Genomic DNA, 15,951 nt, shown 5'->3' with positions numbered 1-15,951 from the left:
GACAGATTTGGCTTTTCAAAGAGTCGGAATGTCTGCCCCATTAGGGGAGACGAGGATAGAAAAATAGTAAATACAAATAGGAATTAGTACTTAGTTTCCTGTAGGAAGCTTTGGGAGGTGCAGTAATTCATGGCAAGATAAAAAAATGTTTTTTGTCATTTACCCATAGAGGTCCTTTAGAATCCGCGGTGGTGGTGCTGCGGTAGCGTTGTCGCCTCACAGTCAGACGCTGTCCGGTTCTACTCTCAACTAGAGCGTCTTCTGCGTGTAGACATGCGTGAATGGGCGTACCTTTGTTGAAGGTTGTGCGTCAGGGCTGGTAACTCGGCACGTAAAAATCAACTACCAATCATTAGCGGACCGGAGTTCCACTGTGGCGACCCCTAACCTGGAAAAGCCGAACGACACAACAACAATAACCCATAGAGGTCCTTTAAGTAGCTGGTATTAAATTGGTTGCAGTATTGCATGATATGTTTGGTGCATGCAGCTCCATGCCCCTGCCTACTTCTTAGCCCTCATTTCCACTATCATTTATTTCTATAAGTAAGAACGAAAATGAATGCAAAGACTGGATGTGAATATTACATGTACTGTAAAATAAAAAAAAGGGGGAAGAAAGCTTTCAGTCTCCTGGTTTTTGTCCAGTGTAATCATCCAGATTTACATAGATACGAGTTAGATGAGGAATCGATTAAGCAAAAACCTTCTCCCTAGTGGAAATGTTATTGAAATTGTTGCATACTGCAGAAATTGTCTTTTGTGGAATAACTGTTCTTTTCAGCCGGTCTTCACCAAAATGTGCAGTAGCCAGCAGTGTGTTTGACACCTGGCTTAAGACCAGAAGAGCATATTTTAGAATTAATGGCATTAACATGTATGGTATTAGCAGACTAAAGAGCATCATAAATTACAGTTTACACTTTGAAATTGTTACTGAGCAGTGTGGACTGTTGCCTTCTTGTAAGCAGCGGCTTTTTGAAAGTATAAATGGGAAACATGTCTCACAAGTGCTTCTTTTTTGTGGGGGTGGAGTCCTTACCCAGTAATTTGACTTTTACTTTTTTCGACATAGATATGATTTCATTGGAGTTCTATAAAGCTTATGTAGAACAACGAATAAAGTAAATCAGAATAATAAAATCTGTATGAAATGTTTGCGTTCCTCCGCTGAACCATTGAAAGCAATTTTGTATGTAAATGAGGCTGTGAATGGAGTGTTTCAGGACTTGGGGGTAGGAGCATGATAGTGACTTTATGTCTGTAGGTCAACAACCTTCTGTAGAACTGTGTAACAACTCCAAGCCTGGAGAGTCTGCTGTACTAGCTTGAAAATTGTTTATTGATATTGTGTCAAAGAATGTGGCTATAATTACTTGCAAAAAATTGTATGCTGAGGCTGCATTTGATATGACAAGCTTGGGGCAACACTTTGAACAGTTTTAACTGTAATGTATTTTGGGTATGTAAAAGAGGTCTATTGATAATGAAAGCTGAATACATGAATGAAAAAAAATGCACATTGTTTTCTTTTATGTCTTTATTGCTTATTTCCTAAAAGTGCAGTGTCACCAAACTCAAATGTCTGAAATAATTATGTCTTCATAAAAAAATTGTAACTATTATTGGCTAGTTTTTCTGTATCCTTGTGTATTTGCCCATTTTGGAGCAGTATTCTTTTTGGTGGTTAAAACTCTTCTCCATTTTATATGTAGCATGTGGGGTTGCATGCTGCTGTATGCTCCCTCTGAATGGACTCATACTGGGTCCTCAGTGAAACGCCTTTTCAGCTTCTCTCCATGGAAATGCTGCACTTAACAGCAGTGAGTGGTTTCATTCTCCGCTGCTAGCTGCTTGTCTTACGAGGTGTCCTGCAGAACTGGATTTTGCCAGGGCAGACTCAAACTACATATATGCACCGCCTTGTTCACTAAACAAGTGCAGCTGGAGAAGTCATCCAGAAGCTGTAAGGTGTAGCAAGGGTATGTCTAGTACAAAAAACATATCCTTTATCCTGCTAAATTGTCAGTAAGTGGAAGGTATCTCCAACTGGTTCAGCTACACTTCAGGAAGGAAATATTTATTTTTTGTCCAAACTGGCCTTTAGCTGTCCAGCTAGAAGTAAGGTTCAGCTGGACAAATGTTTTAGTCTCTTGTGTGCAGACATGCATTTGTATTCCATTTGTATGCATTACGTTCAGGTTTAATGAAACGAGCTTGCAGAGTCATTGCTATTTGCTCATGAGCTTGCATGTTTCAGTAAGGGCTAAGCAATCATTATCGTTTTTTATTTTTATTGCATTGTATTTTGACACTCATCTGTCATATTCACAGATCGAACAACTAAAGCAGAAAGCTGACAAGAGAGTAAGAAGTGTAAGTACAGCTTACGTACGGCAGAGGGTGATGTACTCTAGCTTTTAAATGTAGCTATTCTTTTGGTAGAAAATAACTATATGCATAGCAGTTAATAACTGAAGTTTTTTAATGGATTAATCAACATTTCTTGCCTTTTCCTCTTTTGTTAACTCCTGTCCTTAGTGTATATTTTTGAGGTTAGGGAGGGTGCTGGAAAGGTTAACGTTAGGCCGAACTGTTCACTAGGACTTGATGTTTCTCCCCTGAAAGAAATTAGCTATGGATGGATGATACAGTGTCCTCTGATAACTTGCAAATGATGTAAAATGTGAACATGACGCAGAATGGAGCAGTACAGTACGCATTCCCAGTTTTTATTACTGTTTAATTTTCCTAAATGCTGCTTCTTAAGTGCATTGTGACTGGCTTTGGTGATGTATGGCTAACAAGGCTTTCTGCATAATATGTGGCTTATTGGCTGGCTTCATGGAACTAATGCATTTAGCTCTTGGAAAGGTGAAAACCTCACCTGGTCTTCATTTTGTTAGGGGAGGACGTTAACAGCCTGATTCACTGACTGACATTGTGTTTTTAGCAGGGAACTGCAGCTGTTGGGTAAGTGGAAATTAACTCTGTTCTTCACAGTGTATGATAAGTTACCTAGCCCAGGGATACTACTGCTCATGGGTAATTATAGTTATTTGTACATATTTAAGATGCTTATGCAGTAATAATTTGTTGTCCTGAAAACACAAGCTGAATTTGGACTGCATGAAAGCCCTGTAATCTGACAGTTTTTTTGACACCCATAACAGATCATTTACACATACTGTGCTGAATTCATTGAGGATAGTAGATGCACATTCCTGTACTCCCCATCTGCAGGCAGCTATTACCAGTCAGTTGAGACTTCTACAGACTCTACACAATCACATTCCCAGAGACCCCTGTTGCTCCTTTGCAGTCATTCCCAAATATAACCCAGTCTGTTGCATGCATCCCTCCCCAGTTCCTTTAGGAGAGGAGTCTTTCCACTGTGGAATGGACTGGATAGTGACATTTATGGTTAATGGTGCTTTAGAACCACAAGGCATTCATTTTAATTGGTGGCTGACCACATTTCCTACCTTGGCTGTGCAATGTGCAATGCTTTTAGTGCACGTCACACATGCTTTGTATTTTACTTGCAGGATTTGCTGCCATATTACTTTCCCCTTTATTTTTTAGCTTATTCCTTCCAAGAAGTCGTGAAATTGATGTTAAGAGCCAACCCGCCTTACCTTGGGTAAGACAGCATACCACTGACCATGGCATATTCCTGAACTCTGGTCAGTGGTGGCTCTTCCAATTGGGCGTCTTTACACTTTGCCATCAGAGTGTGTCCTAAGGATGATGTTTTTTGTTGATATTTACAATTGATGTTACAGAGGTTATTGTTGTTGTTGTTTTGTTAACTGTTAGAAAGCAAGTGAATTACTTCCATTAAACATTGCAGGGTATGCTAACCCAGTCTGTCTTTTTTTCTGAGTGGCCATTACATTTACTGGTGTGGCGACATGTCACATTCTTAGCATGACATTATCTGTTTTTCCCTCTGCTTTTTTAGACCAAGTTATGGGTGGTAGATATTTCAAAAAGTGTGGAAATAAAGGGTAATCATTACTTAAAATGTGCTGTGGTGCGCCAGATAATGTATGACATCAGCATGGAGATTATGAACTTGTTCTGGTATAACTACAGTATTTTTGTTCTGGAAGTTGGACTCTGCTTGTGTGGTTACTGCAAGGGCACAGTTTAGCTCTTTGACAATAAGAAATATCATAGATTAGTATCTGTTAACTGCTTGATCCCAGTGCTTTAAGAAGTGTTTTTGTTCAGCTAATATTACACGTAGAGCAAATGAGTGTCAGAGGTGGTGTAGGTTACTACCTGTGTGTGACAGAGTTTATGGAGGAGCCTTTATGACATGAACATTTTTGAGCAGCATTTGATGACTGTTATTGGATTTGGTGGTATAATTGTTAATTGGAAAATTGTTGAATGATATTTGGTGACTGCATCTGATTGTAAAAGTGCTGTTGATCACCTGTTCTTTAAGTGGAAGGCTGCTGCTAGCACCTGGTACCTTGCTTTAAAATTTACCTTTGGCATGTCAGAGTTTGTTGTCATTTCCTGATAGTATCAGATCTGTCTTACGGTCATGTTGGCTGTGTTGTGCTGGAAATTTGTGGTATATCCCTGGACAGATGGATTCAAAAGCGGACTTGATCAACATTTAAGTTTTAGATTGTGCTGTCATTATCTGCTATTTCTAAGATGGGATTTTTTTATTTTTAAATTAGATATCTTGAAAAGGGACTGGAATAGTTTTAAGGTAATTTATGCAACTCCTAAATGATCACTGCCGATTGCATCCCTTGCTCCATGATGGGGCAGTCTCTGAGGCTGTTGTACTTGAGTGAGGTTATACAGCCTTCTGTTGATCTAACTTAAACGTAATTATTTAGGTTCACTGAAATGCCCTTCCAGATAGTCCATTTCACAGTATTTAGAATCAGAGTTTTCACAAGACCAACCTAAATTCATCTGAAACTAGGGGTATGCTGCCCTCAGTCTAATGTGGAAGAACACATGATTTTTGGATGCAGAAGTCTGAAGCATACACTTTTTTATTGTTCGGGGCATTATTTTTTTACGACTTTTGAAATGGTGGACACATTGTTTATATAGTAAATTGATATGTAGACATTATGTTCTTATGCAAGTTCTTTGGCACAAGGTTAGATGAAGAGACTAATATTTTTATTTTCTGTGAGACTGAACTAATTTGCCTGGAAGGTTTCCTGGTTTTGTTGCATACTCCAGAGTTAATTATGCCTTTCACGGTCCTCGTAGTTTACATGTGTAAAACCAAGCCTATCTCAGAGAAAATTCCAACAGTTTAATTATACATTTTATGGTGGTGCTGTGACTTTAACCCTTGTTCATCTATTTATTTGGTTGTTAATGGGGTAGGTGAATTGATTCCTCACTGAGCCTTTTCAGCTATGAACTGAGCCACAAACTACATGAACAGTTTAAAGCAGCCATTCAGACAGTAAATTTTTGGAATATGGGTGGTGGGGTCATAAAGAAACCCATGATGCAGGGGGAACATGCAGTCTCCACACAGATTCAAAGCTTAGGACTAAATAGTAGATTCCAGAGCTGTGAATCAGATATCTTAACATGTGAGGCACTGTGATGTTTTAAACCAGCAGTTTAAAAGTGTTTTTTTTCAGTGGTTGTTGAGTTTTAAATCGGCACCTCTCTCTCCATTGTTACGGCATACAGTACTGTTCAAATAGTCTTGAGAAAAAAACAGTCTGTTTAAAATGTTTGTATACTTAGAAAATATTTTTCAGTTTTGTGCTTTGCTTAGTAGAGATGTGAGCCCATACTGCACAGGGAAGATCAGTTCAACTGCTTGTACATGGAGAAGTAAAGTGGGTTTGTTGTGACCAGTGGGGCTATAAAGTACATTTCTTACTGCTTTAGAAAACACATTTGTTGCAAATTATGAGTGCATATGCAGCTTTGGCATTCTTGCCACAAAACATTTATTTTTATTTTTGTGCAGACAACACAGTTGATCACCGAGGTATCACTTCTCTGTATGCAGCATACATGTCAGCCTATCCTTAAGCTGCCCTACTTGTCTGTTAAGGTGTTAATTAGTGTTCTGAGCAGTGGAACACAGAAGCAGCTGTTTTTTCCAAATAAACTACGTTCGTTGGGTGGCTGTTTTGTAATGATTTTGTGAGTTGTCATAAAAAAATAATCAGGCTTATTTGACTAGACTTCACTGTAGTGTACCTGCAATGCCTTTAGTTTAGACTGTATTATACTCTATAGGTACCTCAGGACTGTTCTTTCCCTGTAGTGTACCTGCGATGCCTTCAGTATAGAATGTATTATACTCTATAGGTACCTCAGGGCTGTTCTTTCCCTGTAGTGTACCTGCGATGCCTTCAGTATGGAATGTATTATACTGTATAGGTACCTCAGGGCTGTTCTTCAATTTTAATTCCATAAGCAGGAGCAAGGCTACATTACTGGCAGGTAATTAACCAAGACTTCTCTTAGACCTCTTTCAGACAAGGGAACTGCAATATCCCCTTAATTTAGCGCTTGGGCATCATCCCTATATTTATTTACTTAATATGTTATTAATCAGTATTCACACATATAACTCTAAGAACTCTGTTAGACTTGCCATAAGATGGCTTCCAGTAATTTAAATAAAAAAGTAAAACAAATGTACTCTGATCTGTATCTAGTCAAATAACTCAGATGAACTGGTAGACCCACAAAAATCAGAGGTTGAAATGAAGTAAAGGTTGTCTCAACATCAGGCCCTCTCAAAAAGAGCTGTTTCAAAAAATAGTAGAGTTAGAAGACACACCACTCGCAGAAAAACTGAGATTTTCTTTTGTACCAGAGAAAATGGAAGGAACAGACTTCATTCATTTTATGAAAGCGCAGATAAGGAAATGGGTTGCTGTTCCACAGCGGGGTTCATTAACTGAAAGGGCACAGTGTGTGTGCACCCAGTATGGTCATGAGAAAGTAGCCAAGACCTGTATTAGGTGTAGTCATAGCAGCAGAAAGAATAACTCTTGTCAAAATGGTGGCAAAAGGGAACCATTTTAACACTGGGAATCGCAGAGTGTTTGTAGAAAATGATTATTCACTGTATACCAGGCCAAAGAGAAGCAAATTTATCCCAGCACTCTGGGAATGTTGACATGCATGTGTGACATTCAAGCTGCTGCATGCAGCTGTCTACAGAATGATTTTCTTGTGGGATCAGCAACATTTTTGGATGCTGAAGATGTTAAGGAAAGAGAAAAAAAAGGTTTAGCCAACAAAGAGTGAGCCAACTAGCAGAAGGAGATTCTGCTTCTCATTCTTCTGACAGTAACAAGGTTCATAGAGAGACTCTGCCAGTGAAACATTTTCTTTTGCTCCAAAGATAAGTGATTGAATGATGAAAGAAGCACAGATGCTGAGTAGAAGAATCAGGTATACTTCAGGAGTTACTTGGACTTGAACTAGAGACTGTTTTGGGGAAATGGAGATGATCAGGAAGATGAGCAGCATTGTGAAATTAATGAATAAATGAGAGACTATAAATCATCAGTGTCATTACATACATTATTAGACATGAAATGTGGCTTTGCAAGAAGTGACCGAGGACTATTGGATTTTGCTGACTGTCTTAAAAAAATCAGCGTATGACCTGTAAAAGCATAAAACCCCACTTTGTTATTAATGTTTAAAAGAACATAGATGGGACTGAAGAAGTAATTATAAGTAAAACAGTTTTTACTCTTATTAATGTTTGCTTAACAATTTAATTATGTACATTGTGTGTTGCAAAGCAGTTTTGTTTAGTGTGCAGTCAAGGGTATTTTAAATGTGAGGTGGAGTAGTTTTATTAGTAACTGCTGTATTTATTAAATATATTAACATATATTTTCTGATTTCTGCCCAGGTTTTGTACTGCAATGATGCAAGAAAGGTTGGAAAGAAGCAGGCTAAAAGTAATTTAATGTTTTAATCTTGGACTGCTGGAGTGGGGGTGTAAATGTTTAGTAATCATATTATAATGTATAATTAGGATGATAATTCCCTGCTTTACAAAAGTGGAGGTGTAAACTGATATCATTAGTTTAAGCTATTGACAGGTGTTTCTTTAATCAGATAGGCTTGGCAAAAAGACAAAATAATGAAAGGAATGGGAAAATGGAAGTTCTGCCTTGCATTTACAAAGTCATTACCCGAGTTATTTTCCCATTAGCAGCTGCTTTCAGTTTGAGACAAGAAGTCTACAGGTGCATGCACTTAATCTTGAGAGGCCTGAACAGTATGTTCTGGGTAACATTTGCAAAGGTTCTGTCATGCATTTTCAAAGATACTAGCTGTTATTTTTATTGCCAACTGCTTCTACTTGAAGACAGTTGTCTTCTGGTGCAAGCAGTCATGAGTGTTCTGAACAGTGTGTTGAGTGAAATGTACAAGTTACACTGTAATTTGTACGAAAGGTACATTGGCAAGTAGTTCAGTAAAAAATAACTGGTTAGAAACTGAGACGTGTAAAAGTTATACAGGTAGTTGCTTTCTTAGCAGCCTTAGTACTTTCATACATTTAATATGACAAAGCACAATTTAGTTTATCAAACAGTAGCATTTGCAGCTTTTCTTAGGGCTAAAGTTTAATATGTACTGAAAAGCATGCAAGCTGTTTTTCACATATTTGAGTAGAATAAATATGACAGGAACAGATAGCAATCAGTGTAAGTGGGAACACACTGTGATATGTGCTTTAGCAGGAGTAGCCTTAATTTTAGACTAGGCCATGCCTGTGGATGCAGCTATTGATTTGGAGCAGCTGATGCTATCTGAAGGAGTAAAGAATTTTAAAAAATGTACATAGATTTGTGTGTTTGTTGCAAGGATGGGGACTCTCAAAATATATGTTTTGGCAAAAAGTGTTGAAAATGTGACATAGGTTCAACAAACAGAGATGAGAAGAAGCTGTTACATGAGAAATTGGCCTGCCAAACATTAGTGCATGTAAGCTAAACATTGGAAACATACACCCAAAAGAACTGTTATGTGTAACAGGTGGGAGTATTAGCCTTTTATCATAATGGCTACTCTGCCGATATTAACATGAAATGCAAATGGCTTTACTGGTATAGACAAAAAACAAATATACTAGGAAGTGTAGGGTGCAAAAAGCAGTGTCATAGGAGACTCAGTTGGATAGAAATGTGTATGTCAGTTTGATAAAGAAAACTTCAGCTTGAACATTAAATATTTCAGGGACAAAGGAAATTGGTGTAATACTGATTGCTAGAGGGGAATCATTAGTGATAGAAGATGGGCAAAAAGACAAATAGTGGGGAAACAGGACACACCTGCCAGATTCCACTGTCCAAACACAGTTTCTCAGAGAGGACCCATCCCTCCATAATTCTTGCCTCTGACCCTTCATATGTCCTTATTAACAGTGTTGTTACCCTACTCCAACTCCCAGTTTCACTTTATTGTGTGCTTTCTATTCATCAAGATCCACCAGCAATAATTTGTACTCTGCTTCCTTCTGGATCATCATTGTTCTACTAATGTTCTCAGATGGGTGCCTTCCCCTCCATAAATCCACATTGATCTGCATCAATTAACGTTTGTAGCACCTTTGCTATCCTTTTAGCTAGTATACAGACATAAACAATTTGTAGTAATGGTTTAAAGTTGTAATGGGTCTATTTGAAGTTGGATCTGAGGGATATTTACCTTCTTTGGGTAACACAGCCACCATAGCTAAGATAGGAAGAGATGAGATATAAACAGTGATGTTATGAATCAGTCAACAAGGAGGTCTCCAGGAACAGATGATATTCCTTTGGAAATTTGGAAGATAAAAGATAGTGATAAGGATTTGGAAAGTTTTGTTTTGCAGTATTTTAAAAGGGTGTGGGGGGAGTACCAACATCTTGCAAGAAAGCTGTGGTAGCGAAGATAGGTGAACACAAAGAAAAATGAATAAAGAAGGTGTCCAATATGAGTAGTTTCATCTTGGAAGTAGCTTTTTAGGCTAGATTACATTATGCTGAGAGAGAAGATTGTAATCTGCGCTCATGCATATTGAATTGGCAAATGACACAGTTTTAGTGAAGTTGTTGCCCTTGTAATATCCACATATCCAGGAAAATATGTTTATAGAGTTAAAATCCGAGTTGACAGCATTCAAAACCAGGAATTTATCAGATAAATGGCTGATGCATGCCTTTGCTTTTGCTTTTTATGCTTGAAGTTTGTGGAATTTCACTTTGTAGAAGAAAGTTGCGGGTCATTCATTTGGTTGTTTGGAATACCTTATTTGACAGTTTGCAATGACATGATTGCTGGCTAATTCTTTTTGTCTAGATAGTTGCTGTTTACTGTTGTTTGAAAGGCTTTTCTTTGATGATTGCAAGACTTTTGATTATCTTGAGTAGTTGAGGAAATTATTTACTAGTTATCTGGTAGTCTGATGGTGTCAGCTTGCAATTTAGCTTTAGAAGTTTGCTGATTAGTATGGTTAACTTTAAGCCAGAACTTCTGAGATTAGATCTGTGAAGAGAAAATTGTTCAGCAAGTGTCTGTTAACTTGAAGATTACTTATATCTAACCTGATAACTTGACTAGAGGGTTTCACATTAGATATGTGATTGTTTATAGTGAATAAAGGGTTACTGATTAATATGTAGTAACTAGAATTTTACTGCTTCAAGTCTGATAACTGGAATATTCCTTATTAGGGTTTGGCTGCTGTAAGGTTGATAACTGCTTTCTGTTAACTAGGCTACTGGCTAACCATGTAATACTTGGAGGGTCTATATTACATGATTGAATGTTTAGTTAATCGAATAACTAAACGTTGATCACCAAATAGCGAAGACCCAAAACAGCAAACGGCAGTCCTCGTAGATGGGCATGGGTTGACAACCAGCTACTGCTGCTGTCAGTATTCAATTTTCAGCATTATGACGTAATGCAGTAGTATGCTCAAGTGTCTGAAAAGTTGATATACTAGTGGGTTACTGGTTAAATACTGACTGTCACTTTACTTTAGATTTATGTTAACTACAAGGTTGACAGTTGCCCAGTTATTAATTAGAAAACTGAATTTGGTGATTAACTTGCATCTAGTTAGTGAGACTTTGTCAGTTCATGTCTGTAAATAATTGTAATTTAGTTGCTGACTGGGTGGGTTTGGTATAATGGTTAAGGTGTTTACCTCACACCAAAGGTACAAGGTTTGATTCTCATCAAGGGAATTTGGTTAGGCATAAAATGGTACACAATGGCAACTAGCCTAGTACTTAGCTATGAACCTCTTATAATTAAGACTTGGATAGAGATATATTTGCTAAGTAGTGTGCAGTTAATGGTAGATGTTAAGTTGTCAATCTCACCTTCATTCTTGCTGGATGTGTTCGGAGCCGATCCTCGGCTCCGACTCGGCCTATACTAAAGCTCGAGAGCTAATTTTACCGGCTTGAGGCAACCCTATATCCCATGATGCTAGGCGCTAACTACCCAGATCTCATTTGCCGCTTTCGCTAGCGAGGTGCTTTTTTTACCGGCTCCACAGGTCAGTGAAAAATTTCAAATTTTTCTACTCCTTTCTTAGGATTTTTCCCTTTTATTTTAAAAATAGACTAGTACCTTAGTATACCACTTCCGTTGGGTTCCCATTTTTGTTAATCCCTAATCCCAAAAGTTATATCCCTCCCCTGTTAAGGTTAGGCCTTAGGCCCTTTCCGTTTTTTTCCTGTTCCCTTTTTTTGGGACAGTTAGGTGTGTGTTTGGTTTTGTTAACCTTTAATTTTACTGTGTGTGTGTGTTTTAACTTTCTAAGGAAGATTTTTTTCTTCCCTTGACAGCTTAATGTCTAAAGACATTAAAGTCTCAGGCTTCAAGAAGTGTGACTCGTGCTGTCAGAAAATGTCACTGACAGACGGTCACACTTCTGGCGTATATTGCCTGGGACCCCTGCACCTGCAGGACTCTTGTTCTGTTTGTCATGCGTTCAGTCCAAGAGTCCTGCAGGAGCGCAGGAATAAGTTAATTTTGAGGGGCTTATTAAAGCCCGAAGGTTCCCCGGCTAAGTCCTTGCCGGGGAAACCTTCGAAGCCATCCAAACCGTCGCCTCCGTGCTCCAAGCCTTCGGCTGGTGGCTCACCTACTGCGTCACGATCGGCTCCGGCTGGAGCCGATACGGCTATGTCGCAGTCTTCTGCATCGGCTCCGGTCGGAGCCGACGTGTCTTTGGCTCCATCGACACCACTAGTCTCGGTGCCATCTTCCACCTGCAAAAGATCTAGGTCTCCGTCCCTGGAGTCCATTCACTCGGCTCCGAGATCGCCTTTACTCTCGGAGCGGAGCCATTCCTCTCGGTCTTCCAGGCTTTCGGACCATGACCTCGAGAGGGTGGTTAGCAGACTCCTAAAGTCTCAGGCACTGGCCCAAATGCTTCATAGCCCATCTCAGCAGACAGTGGCTTTACCCATACCATCTTCGATTCCTCCTCCGACTCTGCCCCTGAGTTCGGAGCCGTGACCGTCGAGACATCGGAGCCAATACCTCCCCCTTCGGCTCCGTTGTCTGCTCCGGTCTCTTCCATGGTCCCATCCTTGGAGGGATCCGGGTGCTTGGACTTCCTCATCGGCTCCGAGGCGGCGAGTGGCATCAGACCCTTGTCCGACCCCGTTCTCCCTCTCGGAACGTCAGCGCTGGTGACTTCGGCCCTGACATCGGCTTCGGAGCCGTCCCTCTCGGTGCCGGCTGGGATTCCTATTTCTTCAGAGCGGGAGCCCTCTGTCCTGCCTGATAGGGGCGCCTTCGAGGTCATGAGGAGTGTACTGGCCCCAGTGCCTGCTCCACGGTCAGCTCCATCTGCTCCTCCCACTGTAGTGCCTGCTGCGGTCTCTACCCACTCTCTCATTCCCGACTGTAGAGATCCAACGCCTCAGGTTTCCCCATTGGGAATATCCTCCTCTTATGAGGCTTCTCCTGATCCGTCAGGTGAACCCCCTCGAAAGAGGACATGTAAGAGGAAGCATGTGGACTCCCCTGAGTCCATCACATCTGATACCGACTTGGATGAGTCGGAAGGGTCCCCCTCTGAGGATGTCTCCTTTTCTGACATCCTTGAAATCCTCAAGCAGAGGGGGAACTGGTCTACCCTCAATCCTTCCGAGGATGAGTCGGTTTTACCTGGAGGCGTTTGGTTCTCGCCCTTCCACCTCCTGGGTGTCTCCACCTTTTGACCCCCTCATGGAAGTGGTGGCACGGAAGGCGTGGACGGCCCCTGATACGATGGAACCCACCCCATGGAGGCCTTCCAAATTTATCACAGCCCCGTCAGATAAACAATTTTTAACTAAGGGTGTCCCAGTTGATGCCATGGTGGTGGCTGCAGCCACTAAGAAGGAACTGGCCAATCCTTCAGTGCCTATCCATCCTCCTAATAAGGAATCTAGGACTATGGATAGGTACGGCAAGTGGATGTTCTCTTCAGTGACCTTCGCCATGCGGTCGCTGAATTACTTGTGCCATTTCACCCGCCTTCAAAGAGACATTCTCAAAGAAATGGCTGATACCCTACAGGATCCAGCAGCTGCGGGGTCTCAGGACAAAATCAACTCCCAGCTAGGAACCCTAAATTCCATTGTCAACTCCTCTATGCGGCTTATTTCCTATGCAGCCGATGGAGCGAGTAGAGCCGCAGGCACAGGCGTGGCTTTAAGGCGTCATGCCTGGATGCGGATTTGCAACTTCGCAGGCCCTTCAAGGCGTCCTTCACTAACTCCCCCTTTGATGGTTCGGCGTTGTTTGGACCTCAAGTGAAGGATACTTTGACCAGATGCGAACAAGATGGCAAGACTCTCTCTGCCGTGGGAGTCCGTTTTTCAACCCCGTCTAGACCATATCCTAAGGGTCAAAAGGGTGGAAAAATGTGGTTCCGTAAATCACAGGGAGTCACGCATGACGCAAGAGGTCAGTTCCCCCCGAGAGGCGGGGGGGGGGGGAACGACAACAACAGACGCCGCCCTAGAGGCAGAGGAGGTCCGCAGAATCAGGGTAACAGAGAGTCTCTCTCTGACAAACCCTTCCAGCATCCCTGAGAAGCTGCCCGACTGTCCACCTTCAGAGGCAGTCAGGGGAAGGTTATCGCTGTACCCAGAAGCCTGGCTTTCTCTCACACAAGACAAATGGGTACAGTCTATTATATCCGAAGGTTAAAAAATTCCCTTTATCCACACTCCAACTCGGCCAAAAGGGCTCCTCCCAGACGTTCCACCCAGTCTAAGGGAACAAGCAGTACTAGAAGTATCAAAACTGCTAACAAAAAGAGCCATCCAGCCAGTCCCAGCAGACCAACTAGGATCTGGAATCTACTCCAAGTTCTTTTTGGTACCAAAAAAGACAGGGGACTGGAGGCCAATATTGGATCTCAGCAGACTAAACAAGTCTGTAAAAAGAACGAAGTTCCGGATGGTCACTCTACAGTCCATTCTACCCTTTCTGGGTCAGGACGATCGGATGTGCTCAGTGGACCTTCAGGATGCATACTATCACATCAAGATGCACAGGCGCTCCAGGAGGTTTCTCCGCTTCCGGCTGGGGGCCAGTCACTACCAGTTCAGGGCCCTGCCCTTTGGTCTCACTACAGCCCCCCGAGTGTTCACCAAATGCATGGCAGTGGTTACGGCTCATCTGAGACGTCAAGGATTCCAGGTGTTTCCGTATCTAGACGACTGGCTCCTTACTGCCACCACCAGGCATCAGCTTCTTCTTGCCAGATATTACACCATTCAAACTTGCAAAGGGCTAGGTATCTCCATAAATTTTGAAAAGTCTGCCTTGTCGCCTTATTAGTCTATTACCTTCATAGGCGCCACCTTGGACAACATACAGCTCTCAGCAAAATTAACCGAGCAAAGAGTTTTAGATATTCGAAATCATGTTCATATCCTCCTTCAGAGCAAAAGAATCCAGGCCAGGTTTGTTCTAAAAGTGTTAGGTCTCATGGCGGCCATCACACTACTTCCCCTTGCTCGCTTTCACATGCGGCTCCTTCAGTGGATGCTCTTCTCCCAGTGGTCCTTCCAACAGCTTCCTTTGACACACAACATCATAATAACTCTATCTTGCAAGAAACATCTGTCTTGGTGGATGGTCTCCCCTCAAGTCCTTCAGGGCAGACCATTCGTTCCTTCCCCTCCAGTCGTCACGGTCACAATGGACGCCTCCCTGATCGGGTGGGGGGGGGCATTTTCAGGGCAGGACAGTCCAGGGCACATGGCAACCTTTCGAATGCCACCTGCACATAAATGTCCTGGAGATGAGAGCAGTGCTTTTGGCGTTGCAAGCCCTCCAAGACTCTCTTCCCTTAGGGTTTATTGCAATTCAGACGGACAATATGTCCGTAGTGTGGTATATCAACAAGCAGGGCGGAACCAAGTCCTATCCCCTGTGTCGAGAGGCACTCAGACTTTGGCAATGGGCGATCTCTTCTCAGCGGTTTCTGATAGCAACGCATATCCCCGGGAAGTCCAACATCATAGCGGACAGGTTGAGCAGAGCTGTTCTCATGCCACACGAGTGGTCTCTCAAGCAATCAGTAACGGAGGAGATTTTTCAGAAGTGGGGTCTTCCTTGCTGCGATCTTTTTGCAACACCTCAGAACAGCAAGTGCCTCGACTTTTTCACTCTCTTTCCCCTTCCAGGCCATCCCCCCAGAGATGCTCTAGTCCACGATTGGCCTCAGGGACTTCTATACGCTTTTCCCCCCTTTCCATTAATCACTCGGCTGATTCAGAAAGCTACCGCCTTGAGAGCCAGGATGATCGTCATTGCCCCTTATTGGCCTCGACAGATATGGTTCCCATTCCTGCATCGTTACCTTTTGGAACAGCCTTGTCATCTGGACCCAGTGCCAGATCTTTTGGCCCACCAGTCAGGGCGGCTGCACCAATCCCTCCAATCTCTCAACCT

General features: G+C 41.9%; 1 protein-coding gene across 5 annotated transcripts in view; it reads left to right on the top strand.

The window, feature by feature from the left end:
* ZDHHC6 (zinc finger DHHC-type palmitoyltransferase 6) overlaps window positions 1-15,951 on the top strand; it is a 762,509-nt gene that overhangs the window by 641,614 nt on the left and 104,944 nt on the right. For 4 of the 5 annotated variants that reach the window (XM_044055851.1, XM_044055847.1, XM_044055848.1 and 1 more), the window contains one exon: window positions 2,335-2,376. The exons of the other annotated variant lie outside the window; for it this stretch is intronic. In XM_044055851.1, the coding sequence (XP_043911786.1) occupies window positions 2,335-2,376 (42 nt within the window). The remainder of the gene's footprint in view (window positions 1-2,334; window positions 2,377-15,951) is intronic. 5 annotated transcript variants of the gene reach the window in all.

This window comes from Protopterus annectens, chromosome 14.part0 (genome assembly GCF_019279795.1).
Source record: "Protopterus annectens isolate FY-2018-M chromosome 14.part0, PAN1.0, whole genome shotgun sequence".
Taxonomy (NCBI): Eukaryota; Metazoa; Chordata; order Ceratodontiformes; family Protopteridae; genus Protopterus; species Protopterus annectens.
This window is presented reverse-complemented; position numbering and strand designations above follow the sequence as displayed.